General features: G+C 36.3%; 1 protein-coding gene across 6 annotated transcripts in view; it reads right to left on the reverse strand.

The window, feature by feature from the left end:
• Positions 1-808: 808 nt before the first annotated feature.
• Positions 809-14,637, reverse strand: part of LOC116246216 (uncharacterized) — a 33,915-nt gene continuing 20,086 nt past the window's right edge. For 3 of the 6 annotated variants that reach the window (XM_031617970.2, XM_031617971.2, XM_031617967.2), the window contains 8 exons: positions 6,301-6,357; positions 4,685-4,754; positions 3,236-3,337; positions 3,115-3,167; positions 2,390-2,540; positions 2,203-2,287; positions 1,433-1,561; positions 809-1,212 (listed from right to left, as the gene is read on the reverse strand). In XM_031617970.2, the coding sequence (XP_031473830.1) occupies positions 1,037-1,212; positions 1,433-1,561; positions 2,203-2,287; positions 2,390-2,540; positions 3,115-3,167; positions 3,236-3,337; positions 4,685-4,754; positions 6,301-6,357 (823 nt within the window). In that variant the 3' untranslated portion in view covers positions 809-1,036. Of the gene's footprint in view, positions 1,213-1,432; positions 1,562-2,202; positions 2,288-2,389; positions 2,541-3,114; positions 3,168-3,235; positions 3,338-4,684; positions 4,755-6,300; positions 6,390-14,637 lie in introns of all 6 variants that reach the window. The other 3 variants (XM_050075729.1, XM_031617969.2, XM_031617968.2) reach the window with 3 other exon arrangements.

The raw sequence follows: 14,637 nt of genomic DNA on the forward strand, positions 1-14,637 counted from the left end.
AGAATCTAAGAAAATTTTTTGCATCGAGTCACCTGTATGTTTATTACTTATTAAGGGGCGTAGACAAATCTTAAGATTTTGGTAACTTTGCCCAACGTCTTCGTTCACTTAATCAAATTTATTTAGAAAGCTGGCATTCCTACGTCTCCATATTTGCACAGTTCCAATTTTATCGGATGTCTCCAAAAGGCTACCTCCCTATTTGAAACATAGCAACTCAACGTTGAATAACTAGAAATCCATATTTCAGTGGTTTGATCATGTCCTCTATAGTGGTCATGTACATTTGGAAAATTTAATTACATTCTCGACTTCTTAGTACTTCTTAATAGTTGACGATAACAGATTGTTGATTATCAACTACGTTCACTCTTGTTTTCATGCACTTGCATGCTCCCACAAACACCAAATAATAAAATATGGTATGGATCTGATTCATTTAATATTAGATCCAAACCATAGGGCGTTCTAGAAAACATTATATTTTTCATACCAATTACTCTTCATGCACTTTTCTTATTATTAGTTTTTCAAAAGAACCGAACTCTAGCATTCAGAAGAATTCTTTAGCAGGAATATTATGTTAACTTGCATTCAATTTGCTTCCTGCAATTTACGTTTATAAGGCAATCTATCAATGTTTATTCCAGTCGCCTGGACACGAAGAGAACAGAAATTGATGGTAACTTTTTGTCTCAAATACGTGATTCTTGTTTCTATCAGAAACTTAAGGGAAATTCCCATAGTTGGGGGAGAATTATTAAAATTCCTCCCCCTACTCTCCTCTCCAGAAAAAAACGGCCAAACAAAAGAAACGAGGTTTACCATACTCAACTGAATAAACTTTCAGTCGAACAAGATCAATAGACCAACATAATGATTCAAAACTTTATCCACACAAAGACCGTTAGCTTTATCTCCCCATGAAAATATGATGTGATCCTTATTATTTGCTTACAAACAGTTATTAAAAGGACAAAAAAAGGCAAGTCTTCCAGTAATTTCTTATAGGTGAGTATCGAAACATCTTGTGTCATCAAGAAAAGTTGGCAAGAATTTCAGAAAGAATCACCCATGCCGCCCCGCCAGCAATGAGGCTGAGAGTTAATCTTCCTCCAGGAACTAAGGGGGAAGTGATCGGTGATGAAGAAGCTCTATTATACCTTTCCGACCATGACATGGCTGCAGGAAGAACTCCAAACAAAACCAAAACTAGTCGAATGCACCAAGTCAGTTACAAGACTAAAAATAAGGCTGACAACAATATTTAAATGTGCAGATTAGGCTACAAAGTAAACATGATCATGATGTCACAATGGCCATGAATGAGATGGTCTACATCATCAATCTGGTCACACACGCAATCATGTGGTATGTAAGAACGGTAGTTCAGTAAACACTGGAAAGATCATAAATAGATGAAAGCTCATACCTCCATACGTTCCCGCAAAGTCCAAAGCTCTGAAAAATATTTCTGGATCTAGAAAAGCTAAAACCAAGGGTGGGAATATAGTTAACAAATATGGAAGGGGTCTATTCTGTCCAGCAGGTTGCTTCAGTACTGGAAAAATAAACAAGATATATCTTCAGAAAATAGGCATTTCTGGAAGGTCAGGAAGCAGCAATAAGTAGTGAAAGCAGCATGCTGCAACTCTTATAAAGTGCAGTGAACACAAATCATAAAGAGATCACTGACGTTGACAGGTTGATGTCTTCCTTTTTTGGACTACTAGAGAGGAAAACTAGAAAAAATAAATTTCCTGAGAAAGTAGAGAAGTCACTGATTTGGTTTATGTTTGTTATGGAATACCAGTATAATTCAACCATCTAAAAAAGACCATAAGTTGAATTTGTCACATGATTTTTATCATTTTATGTTAAAATAGGAAATTATAGCATCAAAGAGAAGATAGTTCGAAAAGGCTAATTGCTACTCATTTACCATACAACAACATTAAAAAAGGATTCATTTCATAATCAGTTCAACAATAATTTAGTAACACTTTACTTTTGCAGTTTGTGGATATGTTCCCTTTTATTGGGGGAATTTGCTTCTTTTCAGTTGCAGTAAAAAACTGCTTTCTCTGTTCAGTCCACTTATAATACTGAATTCTCGGGTGTGATACAGTGGATCAAAATGCATGGTGCATGGTGTGATGAAGGATATAACTAGTCTATTCTAAATGTAAAAGGTCCACTTACAGTCAGACACAAAATCTGAAAGGCCCAATACAAATCCAATATATGAAGTTCCAATTGCAAGGAAGGAGAATAACTCAACAACCGGCTGTAGATAAAAATATCAGAATAGGTTATAAAGTGAGTGAACTTCCTAGACAAATTTTATGTAGGAACTCTGACAGCCATATATCAATTAATTAGGACTTACACCAATTAGACCGTTGTTGGACCTCAGTTGCTGCAAAGGATCCAGGACTCCACTGTTGCTTGCATCAAAATTTGGAACAGTTCCAAGAATGACAGCATCCCAGATAAGAAACAAAACAAGTGGAATAGCAGTTCCCAATATTATTGCTATCCTGGAACGCAAAGTGGAAATAGCCAACTTACTGCTTGAAATACTTAAAGGAGAAAAAGAAAAGCAAGAACTATTACCTTCAATTAGTTGGCTTTGCAAATAAAACAATTAGAATCTTGGGATGACCAGTCAATAGTATAAAAAAATGAACATGCAAACACAAATTACAAGCTAAAACATTATTTTGCTCCCAATGTAAACAAATTTTTTGTATTTGTTTTTTCATACACGTTCACAGATTTACCAATGTTGTTCCCCAAATGCAGTGTATCCCTCATTAAATCTGGAGACTAAGGATTGGACTGGTATGCTATATCTCTTGGTTAGTCAATAGGAATGTAAAGACACACAAGAAGTTATTCCTCCACAGTTTCACAAAATGTTATCAGTAGCACCAACTAAAGAACAAACTGCAAGGTCCTTCAAAAAATGCTCGAGGATAAAGAGGTTCAAATTGGCTTGAGAGGGGGAAAAAGGAATAAACAGATAACTGCAGAAGTGAATGATGTAATAGTACTAGGATATATATCATAAACATTTCACTTACTGACTTATAAATTGCTTTAAGGCCCTACCTAACCTTTGATAGGTTCCCCTCCAAGTTGGTGCAAAGAACTGGTACCACATTCTGAAACAATAAGCTAGTTTGGTCACTAAACAGGACGACCAATCAATCATTAACCTTGTAATGCTCACCTGGTAGACAAATGCAAGTGCTATAACCGGTATGCTTTGGGGTATAGCTTCCAGATGGAACTTCAAAAGAGAATTCAACTGAATATCACTACCAGCCAATACCTATAATTTAAAAGAAAATGATTTTTTTTATTTTTGCTAAATAGAAAATCTGGCACAAAATATACATTCAACACACCCAATGAGCCTTAAGAAAGGAAAGCAAAGAAGAACTTACTTGATTTAGGTACTTAAAGGAAAAAGACATTGAAATACAACAAAAAACTTTTAAAGATTTCAAAACATAGCATTGAATTAACCATATCAAGCGTGTGGCTTTTATTTTGTCAAGGCTTAGCATACTGCATAGTAAGAAAATGCTGAATACAATTTCAGATCATTTGCTCTGCAAATTGCAAAAACTTTTCTAACAACATTTCTGACACCAAGATGCTGAGCTGTAATGATGAGCCCACCTCCCATTTAGTACGATAGAAGAAAAGAGGGTTAGGAATTGGTGTGCACTGAAGATAATGGGTCAAACTTGTTGTTTAACCCCAGGAAAGGGGAACCCTCATCCTTATGCATTCTCTTAATAAGAGGCACAGCATTAGCCTTCTAGATTGTCTGAGCATTTCTCATTGCCTTTCCACTTTCCTTTGGTTTGAGTAATGAATATATATGGCATACCAAAATGGTTTCCATTTGATATAATGATCACTCTAATTCTCTTTTCCTAGTCAAATGCCATGACTCTCTGATTACTAATGATTGCCACAGAAGCACTATTAGTTGGCCAAAAAATTACAATTGCTACAGCTATGATTTATACCAACTACATGGGCAGAACATGCACAAAATTCTGAGGGATTCATGTGATCTGGTTTTGAATAAGATACGTATAAAAAATTTTAAATGTACCCATGTCAAACAACAAATGCTGACAAAACTCTTAAAAGGTGAACCTGGTTCTTAATGTTGAGAATGTCCAGTAAGTTGAATGGTGGTGATAGACTATAAGGGTTTAATAATCTTTTTCCAAAATGATGGTATATGAGATGGTCTATGCCAGGATAAAGAAACTCATAATGTTCTGAACTATGTAACTTACTGACAAGCAACAAGGACTCACAAAACAGTCACTGCACGTGAGCTGACACAATTCTGTCGAGGGTGTGCAAGTGAGGCTCCTGTGCAGCGATCAACAACAATTTGATTTCTTCTTTAGCGAATGTTTGATAGGGTGAAGGCTTGTTAATTGTTTACTTTGCTGTTTACGAACAATTTGTGTGTGTGTGTGTGTGTGTGTGTATATGCACCTGCATCCTGCACTTGTGTGAAATTGTCTATCACTACTTAACACTACGGTACCCAAATAATAAGCATCTATGCGACCAATTTATTAGACAATCATAAACTTACATACCCAACAAATTTAGTTAAAGGACTTCATTACTAGAAGAAGCTTACCACAAGAGTTGTAAAGGAAATCAGGATGCCGAAAACCAAGATCCCATTTACAGCCCCAATAAATCGCTGGCTGAGAAAAAAGGAAAAGGATAACTAAGATAACCTCGAATGGAACAAAGAAATCAGTCCCACCAAACTGATCACCTGCAGAAATTTTTCAGCATTTAGAAGACTGAAAAGTAGATGCCAGTTTTCTCTATTTAAATTTTAAACGCACAAGATTTAAAAGTGGCCTTTGTACACAAATATTGCAGCACCAGACAAACCTAGGGAATAGCTCTCCAAAAAGACCTGGGCAGCACCTAGGCTGGCCAAAAACAGTATATAAAAGGAAAAAGTAAGGAAGAAGAGGGAGGAGAAGAAGAAAATGAGGAAAAAATAAGAAAAGGAAAAAAATGAAAAGACGTACAAGTAGGAGGGAAAAAATTGAAACAATTTTCTGACTTAGGCATCTAAATGGCCTAGCCTAGTCAAAAAGGTGAGCCCACAGCTTAGGTGTGCTTTTGAGTACTAAGCCTTTTTATAATGACAGAATTTGCCGGAAAGGTTACATGTCAACTTGGAAAATGTAATTTCCTAACAAAGCAGAAAATGAAATACAAATAAAAACCATAGTCACAAAAAACATTCTCGCATTTTAAAGAGCGAGGTTTTTTTGGGGTATAATACAGCGAGCTTGAAAAAAATGGAAAAAATATGGTAAATTTTTAAGAATTTTATAAAATCCTAAAATTGGGAAAAAAATAAAATAAGTGAGAAAGTAATAGCAGACATCAAAAAGTAAGCAAATAAGCAACAAAAAAAAAGAAAAAAAGGCAGCTCAGAATTTAAAAACATGAAAAAAAACAACTAAAATGAAAAAAAAAAAGAAAAAAAACGTGCTCTTTTGTCACTTTTTTCAGTTTGGCTTTTTTTAAAAAAAAAGTGTTTCTTAAAGTTTTAAATGGTTGACTTATTTATTGTATTTTATATGCATTTTTTCTGAAAAAATGAGTTTTCTGTGACTATGACAAAAACCATTTGATGCAAAATCCAAGAGGTTAAAAAGGAATAGGCCAAATTCCTCAAATCTTGAAACACCAGAATGTTGAAACAAAGAAGCAAAGGGGTAGTATTCACCAGCTTTTGCTATATTTTTAATAAACTTAAAATCTAAGGTTTCTTTATTAGCCTAGACAAAAGCAAACAGATGCAACTAAATCAAAGGACGCCCATTATTAATATTATTATTATACTAATTGGTTTCATCTCCAAGGCATGGAAAGTAAGAGATAGAATCAATTTATGTGAGATAAACATCAAAAGGATTTGATTTTCCTTCAACTTAGATTGATATTATTCAGCGCAATTTTTTTATCAGCCTAAATTTCTCCTATGTAAAGATGTTAATTAGCTTCCACAATGAATTCTTGACCTTCTGCAAGTGCAATGCATTTGACTACTATTTCACAGTTCATTACATACGTGGAGCTTAAGAAGTGATTAACTGGTATATTTGCCACAGCTAGCCTAACCTCATAGATGACCTGGATATAAGTTTAGAGGGCATTCAAGGAAACATGTGATTCTCTTTAAGAATTAGACAGTAAATCAGTAATGAAGGACAGGCACAGTACCTTCCAAAATAACATATACTACCAAAAACTGATGTAAACAGCAGAGCGCTTTCCCATCTGCAATAAAATGTGCATCTCTGACTTAAATTCTGTCAATGGAAAACGAGAAGATGCACACACTGCATATTAATGTAGAATCCTTTGAGATGTAATGCTATCTACACTAGTCAAGTGAGAGAAATAATGTGCGGAAAAAAACCAAAAAGAAGAGAAAACAAAAGAATCTAAAAGAAAAAAAAAAGGAATGCCATATGCAACATGATGACCTTCCATTAGTCATTCCAATAAAGCACTTAAATCAGTACTAGAAATGTGTATATTTTTGAGCTTGTTTTGACGAATGACTGTAACAGACGGACCACCAACCTACTTAATCTGATACCTTTTTGTTCCTTAGAATATTTAACGTTTCAACAGAAAAAGGACAGTAAGAAAGACAAGATAATAAAATCACTGTCCTGATTATTTTCAATTTTTGCTTTGCATATCCCTACTGGTGAAACAAACAGTAATTTTTGTCCTCTCTGTGAGAGTTATATAATGTGACTGTTGAATAACATTTATGTTAGGTGGTGTTTTGAATATTTAATGGTTATAGAAACAACTCTTTATTAATAATTGCTTTAGTCTTGGACTTATTTTCTAATTTGTTGGTCTCACCCTAACATGAGATTAGGACAGATTAAGAAGTATCAAATTAGTTTCTCTCTCTCTCTCGACCTCTTCTCTTCTCCCTTCTGGCCTCACGCAACGTGGCATCAGAGCCCAATCCTTCTTGAGACTGACACCTATTCCTCTCCATCGCCATCCTTATCGTACCCATCTTCTTCCTCTTCTTCTATTCTATTTCTCGTTGTGGGTAAAATAGTTGAATCGTGCCTGTTGGGCTTGATCTAGGGTTTTCTTAACAAAAATAAATAAATCAATCAATCAATCAATCAAAAACCTAGATCGATGCCTTGTTGAAGTGGACGTGGATGCAATGTAGTTAATTGGTCTTCAAGTTGGATGGACGCCAAACTACATCAGTCGAGCAACATGGTTCGAAATTCCCACCAAACAGGTGTCTTCCTTTGATAAGTTTCGGCATGTCTCTTCTCTCCTTTCTTCCCCACCTGGTGTTCTCTATCGTGACTTCCAGCAGATTGTGGGAATAGCAGTAAGATTTAGAGGAGTCTAATCATGTCGATGTGGAATACGTGATCAAACCCTCACATGGTGGCGTGGCGTGGATGTTAGGTCTGTTATATGTGATCAGACTGTCGTGAACTACATGTGGAGTTAAAACGGAGAATGAAAATGAGTGAAGATGACAAGTTTTCTGTCTGCCGTGGACCAACCTTCTACGTTGTAAAGTGGTATTTTTTTTAATCAGCAGGAAGTTCTTAATTATTGCTGCCGCATGGTTCTTGTCAATCTGCGGGAAGTACTTATTTATTTTTGCATCTTCTAGTCAATCTGTGTAGTTCTGTTTTTTGTGTTTCACGAGGAACCTTGGACAGCAATTTAATATGGCAGACATCACTGAGATTGAGTCTCATAATGAATACAAAGTTGTTGAGAATTCCTTCTTTTATGGTTCTAGTGTGAAATTAGATGGTCACAACTATGAAATTTGGTGGAGTATGTTCATGATGCTTGTAGTAGGACATCAAAAAGACCACATCATTGAAGAAGAAGAACCAATTGTTAAAATAGGAAAGTATACCATATGAAAAGAAAATAATAGTATTGTTATGTCATGGATTATGAATAATGTGCAATCTGATATTGCTCCTACCCTTGCTTACTACACGACTGCCAACACATGTGGACATTCTTGAGGCAGACTTATGACAAGAATGTTTCAAAAATTTTACAATTTGAGGAGTTGTTCAATTATGTCACCTAAGTGTCGGGTGCCGGAGCGGCACATCTCAAAAAATTTAGGTGCGGCGGTGCGGCAAAGGTATTTTATTATTATTATTATTATTATTATTAAATTTATTATATATATAACAGAATAAGAATGTATATATTATTTTTACAATTTAGTTATTAATGTATATAACATACTTGCATAATGTATTGCATAGGAAAATATCATAACATATATTATATATAGTAATTGAGTAATAAGACATACTAACAGTCTAACATAAAACATAAAAAATTGATAGAATCATAGAAGCAGAAATTGAAAATTTGAAATTAAAACTTCAAAAGAACAAACACTAACCAAAACTGGTCGGCTGCATAATGCATATATAAAAAAGCTTATTTTATATATTATAAGTTTATAACATGATAATATATCACTATATTAGTTGCAAAGTATATATGCACGGCCGCTTATGTACAAGACTGACAATATATATTTGTTAGTTGAACTTTGAAACTTTTATAGTAGATTCAAGAACAACTGAACAAGCATCTAAAATGAAATGCTAAAATGTATACAACAATAATACCAAAAAATGGGACACATTTAGACCGGACGCGGGTTGACCGCACACGACTCGAGTTTGACGTGAGTCGGGTGCGTGTCAAAACTGGACAAATATAGTATGGTGCATCCGACTTCGTGTTGATTGGGCTCAGGTGCGAGTCGGAGCTGCACCCATGTCTGGTGCACCCGACTCGACACGACTTGGGTGCGACAGTAAAATAGAAGAGTCTGTGTGACTTAGTTGCTCAAACTGCAGGAAGGTGACTTGGAATTGTCTTAATAGTAATACTTTGCTTTGGTTAAAGCAACATACGAACGATTGAAGGCCCTTCGACCTCCTTGTCAGGCATGCTACAAGACTCATTTCGAGTTCGAGCAAACAATGGTGGCAAAGTTCTTGGCTGGTCTGCCACCTAAGTTTGAGATAGTTAAAGTGTTGTTGCTTAATGGAGCAAAGATTCCAAATCTTGCTGAGGCATATAACAGACAAATTGGTTGTTTGTCTCTCTCTCAGCCTCAGAGTGAGGCTCCTACTCCTACTGCTGCCATAGCTGTGTCTAAAAGGCATGGACAGGCCACAAGGGGAAGAGGCTCATGTCATGGTGTAGAGGGCAAAGAGCGATTTCAGTGTACATACTATTGAAAATTGGGACCTTTAGAAGATAGGTGTTGGGACAAACATGGTCGTCCTGTTTCCACTTCTCAGGGCAAAGGATTTAGTAGAGGGACCTTCACTTCTCAGGTTCCTGTATGTTTTGCCCAGGCCGCTACACCACTTGGAGAGACTCCTTCCAAGACGACTCCTGATAGCTCTATTATGACCATGAGCAAGGTAGAGTATGATCAACTTATGGCTCAGCGGTCTCTCCCTATCACGACATTTGCAGCTACCTCCATTGTTGTGATGGATTCTTCTTTATCTGTTGGTAATACTTCCCGTCAACTGTCTTCAAGTGAGCATCTGTTGGAGCATGCATGAACTGACTCATCACATTCACAACAAAGGTAATATTAGGTCTAGTGAGAGTAAGATAGATCAACTTTCCAACCAAGACATTGACACCTTCCCTTGGCCTCTTCACAGAGAGGTTCTCCATCTCTAATACTGAGCTTGTGTCCAGCATCCAGAGGAGTAGAGGCGGGTCTACATGCCAGTTTTCCAGTCTCTTTTAGTGAATCTAAAGTATACTTTCGTTGATTCAACACAAGGCTCCTGCCTGATCTAGGGATTTCAATACCAAGAAAATATCTTAACTTGCCAAGGTGCTTGAGATCAAACTCAACAACCAATAACTCCTTTAATTTTGTTATTTCATTTTCATCATCACGTGTAACAATCATATCAACATAAACTAACAAAAAGTAACTTTATGTTTCTTCCTCTTCACAAAGAGAGTATGATCTTTATTTCCTTGATTATAACCATGTTGTCTCATAACTAGTCTGAGACGCTCAAGCCATGCTTGGGGAGATTGCTTGAGCCCATACAACGCTTTCCTCAGTTTGCAGCATTTTCCCGGTTCCTCATATCCTGCGGGCATACACATATACACATCCTCTTCAAGGTCTCCATTGAGAAAACATTTTTAACGTCAAGTTGGTACATTTTCCACTCCTTTATCACTGCTAAAGAGATAATAACTCTAACAGTCTTCATCTTTGCAACAGGAGCAAAAGTCTCCAAATAGTCAATCTCATATTTTTTACTGAACCCCTTGGCAACAAGGCGAGCTTTGTACCTATCAATGCTCCCATCTGGTTTGTACTTAATGGTGTAAACCCACAGGATCCAATCAGGTAAGCCGCTTCATGGATCTTTACCACCTCCCACGTCTTGTTTCTGTTCAGAGCTTCCATCTCTTCTTGCATTGCATAAATCTACTTGGAATCACTCTGAACCTCTACGACAGTCCTGGGAATCACAACCAAAGAAAGCAATGATATAAAATACTTGTAGTCTTTGCTCAATTTAAAATATGATATGAAGTTACCAATAAGGTGTTGAGTACATGACCTGACACCCTTCTCAGGGCGATGGGTAGCTCTTTATTGGCAACATCTATCTAAAACTCTTTCTCAACTGACTCCTTCCGAGCACGACTTGCGTCATCCAGGGAAGGTATAGCATTGGGATTGAGAGTATAATTCTTCCCACCAGTCACTTCATCTATAGGCACTCTTCGCCTAAACTAAACCTGCCCAAAGAAGTGGTTACGTTCCTCCTCAATCCCAGTAGAACAACTTTCATCCTTCTCATAGTCAAGAACATATGTGACTGTACCTTGACTTTCTTCTCTTTTGTTTTCCAAAAAATCTGTGAATTGAATATCTTGACTATAAGAATACTCTTCTTGACATAGACTTCTCCCCCTGAAAAGAATTCTCACCAAAAATAGGAGACATGTTCCAGGAAAGTGACATCCTTGATAACATAGACACGACTAATGGAGGGATCAAGACACTTATATCCCTTTTGAGTGAGAGAATAGCCAACAAATACACTCTTAGTTGACCTTGGATTAATTTTTTTAACATTAGGATTGTGATTATGAATAAAGCAGACACATCCAAAGACATGAGGTGGGAGAGGAAATGGTTGACGACTCCCTGGTAGCATAGAATGGGGGTCCGTCCATTTAGCACACGAGTAGGCATACGATTAATCAAATATGCACTAGTGAGAACAACATCACCCCAATATTGTTTTAGAAGATTCCTTTGAAACAAGAGGGTCGTGGTGACATTAAACAACTTATGATTTTTCCTATCAGTCACCTCATTTTGGGGGGAGGAGTATAACTACAAGACATTTCATGAACAATCCCCCTTTTTCGAAAGAAATCATCAACAGATTGACACGCATACTCACGAGCATTGTTAGACCAAAATGACTTAACAGATCCTCCATATTGGGTCTCCACAAGAATAATGGAAGTATCTATGACATTAGGCATTTCACTGCGGTCTTTCAGTAAGTATACAAAAGTATTACAAGAGCAATTATCTATAAAGATCATAAAGTACTGAAAACCATGACGAGAATGAATTCCCGAAAGCCCCCACACATCAGAATGGATCAAGAAAAAAAACTTCATTAGTAAGATTGGTGGAAATAGGGTATGAAACCCTAAAATGTTTAGCAAACTTATATACATCACAAGATATCATAGTCATATCCTAATTAGAACATAAATCAAAGAATAACTATTTCAAAACTCGAAAAAGAAGATGCCCAAGATGTTCATGTCAATACAAAAACAACCGAAAGAAGTCCTCTCTTTTCTTCAGTTTTGCTGACTGTTGTCATGAGAGTTGTGGCAACACGCATGGGTAATCGATATAGGCCTTCAGACACCAAACCAATCTCAATCCTCTTCCCTGTCACCAAGTCTTGCAAAACACAACGATTGGTAGAAAATATAAGTTCACAATTCAACTTTTTTGTAATTTTGCTGACTGACAAGAGATTCAAGGGAAGATGAGGAACATGTAAAGTATCATGTACTAAAAATTTGTTTAAAAGTGAAAGACTCCATTTCCCAGCCACAGAGATAAAGGAACCATCTGCAAGGAAAACACATTCCTTCCCTGATGAGAGCTTATACTCATGAAAGAACTTCAGATTGCCAGTCATGTGATGGGTGGCACCACTGTCAACAATCCATTCAGTCATACAAGGATTACCTTTTTTCTCCAGAAATGGAGAGGAGACACGATTAATTTTCACATCATCTAATGTCTCAGCTTGGCAAGTTTCAACCTGGCTCAAGTATGCTCGGAGTGTAAATCAGGCCCAAAGAGACAAATACTTCAAGTAAATCAAACTTGAAGCTTCCACCAACAAGTCAAACTCACAAGCGCTCAAACAAGAGGTGAAGAACTTGAATTAATCACAATAAGAGATACATAAAGTAGGCTAAAAAGTCATGAAACAATAGAGAAGCTGCCCTATTTATAGAGGAGAGGGCCAAAGAGAAGAAGGAGGAGGCAGTCTTAACGGCTAGAAATCTAGCCGTTGGGACTAGTCTCCCTCTAGGTAAAACAGAAAAAGGAGAGGGATAAAAGGGGAAAAACAAAAAATAAACTAAAAGAAAAGATACATAAAGAAAGTAAAAATTACATAAGTGTCCTAAGTACCCAAAAGATATAAAATATATATACATATAAAGCATATATTAGATGACTAATATATGTGATATATATAAATATATATATATGTATACATTTGGGATACATACATTCTAACACCCCCCCCCCTCAAACTTACGGTGTGATAACCGAAAGTTTGCCAATGAGAAATTTGAATCTGGTAGCAGCAAGAGCTTTAGTGAAAAAGTCACCAAGCTGATACTCTGATCAAACATAGGAGAGATCAATGTTTTTCTGCAAGAATTCTTCACAAGATCTTTGATGAACGATGCCTTTTTTTTTTAGAAATTGTTGAAATTCATTTGGCATAAATTCTCCTCCCGAATCACTTCTAAAGATTTTGATATTTGAGCCAAATTGGGTATAGATCATGTTGTAGAAATTCTTAAAGTTGGTGAAAACCTCCAATTTATGTTTGAAAAATTAAACCCAAGTATGCCTAGAATAATCATCAATAAAGATCACATAGTACAATAATCCTCCTTTTGACATAATAGGAGCGGGTCCCCGCACATCCGAATGCACTAAATCAAAAGATTTTTGGGCAGTAAAGTTTATATTATCAAAAGGTAATGCCTTCATTTTAGCCTTAATACAATCATTACAATCAAAGTTCTTTTGACAAAAATTCTCCATGAAGGGAAGATGAGACATTTTTTCTATATTGGAATGTTTGATGCCAAGTTTGAATGTCACATTCTTTGGAGATATTGCAAGATGGTCTTGAAAGGTTCAAAAAGTCTATGTAGTAGAGATCTTTTGTTCTAAAACCTTCCCCAATCGTCTTCTTGGATACTCGGCCCTGTATCAAACATTTGGATTGTGAGAAGATTATATCAAAACCAAGGTCGGCTATTTGAGAAACGGACAAGACAATAAAGTTAAACTTAATTTAGGAATGTGTCTTACTTGAGGTACTTTTAAAGTTTTGGATCCAAAAGCTAGGTCAAGATTTCCAATAAAATCAATTTCAAGAGAAGTATCATCCGTCGTTTTCACAAAGAAATAAGAATCATTTTTAGTGCATTCGGTGAGAAGGGATCCACAAGGAGTCGTATGAAAAGATGCACCCGAATCAATAATCCAAGAATACTTACTTGAAGAAGTAGATGCCACGGTAGCTCCCAAAGTTGAAGGTGTGCCTCTTCCCTTTAGAAAAGGTTGAAGAGCACTTATGAGTTGGTCAAGTTGGAATGAGCTTGCTTCTTTTCTTTCTTCTTGAATTGGAGCCGCACCATTGCTTCTTTTGTCAAAAGTTCTAAGTTTTGGACATCCTGGCTTGGTATGTCCTTCTTCTTGACAATGATAGCAAATAACTTTTCTTCTTGGTCCTTCATTTGTACGATTGAAGTGAGAAGGTCTATAAGGTCTCAAATGGGCCCCCGGCCTAGATGTGGCAAGCACATTGTTGACTTTCTCTTTATCAAGACAAAGACGATTTTCATCCATTTGAAGCTCCGCAATAGCCTCATTCATAGATGGTGTTTTAGAGCGATGTAGTAAAGTTGTTTTAACACCATCAAATTCAGGTCTAAGACCTATAATAAACTTGTAAAACTTGTCACGTTGTATTTGCTTTTCTCTAAGAATAAGTTCTTGTGTCCAATGTGGTTCAAAAATACTTAATTCATCATACAATTGATCCATTTCAACCACATAATCTTTAATGGATCTATCTTCTTGTTGAAGATTGTGAATTTTGAGTTGAACATGATGCATATAAGCAACATCTCTCAAATATGAGTTTTCTTTAGATACTC

This window comes from Nymphaea colorata, chromosome 1 (genome assembly GCF_008831285.2).
Source record: "Nymphaea colorata isolate Beijing-Zhang1983 chromosome 1, ASM883128v2, whole genome shotgun sequence".
Taxonomy (NCBI): domain Eukaryota; kingdom Viridiplantae; phylum Streptophyta; class Magnoliopsida; order Nymphaeales; family Nymphaeaceae; genus Nymphaea; species Nymphaea colorata.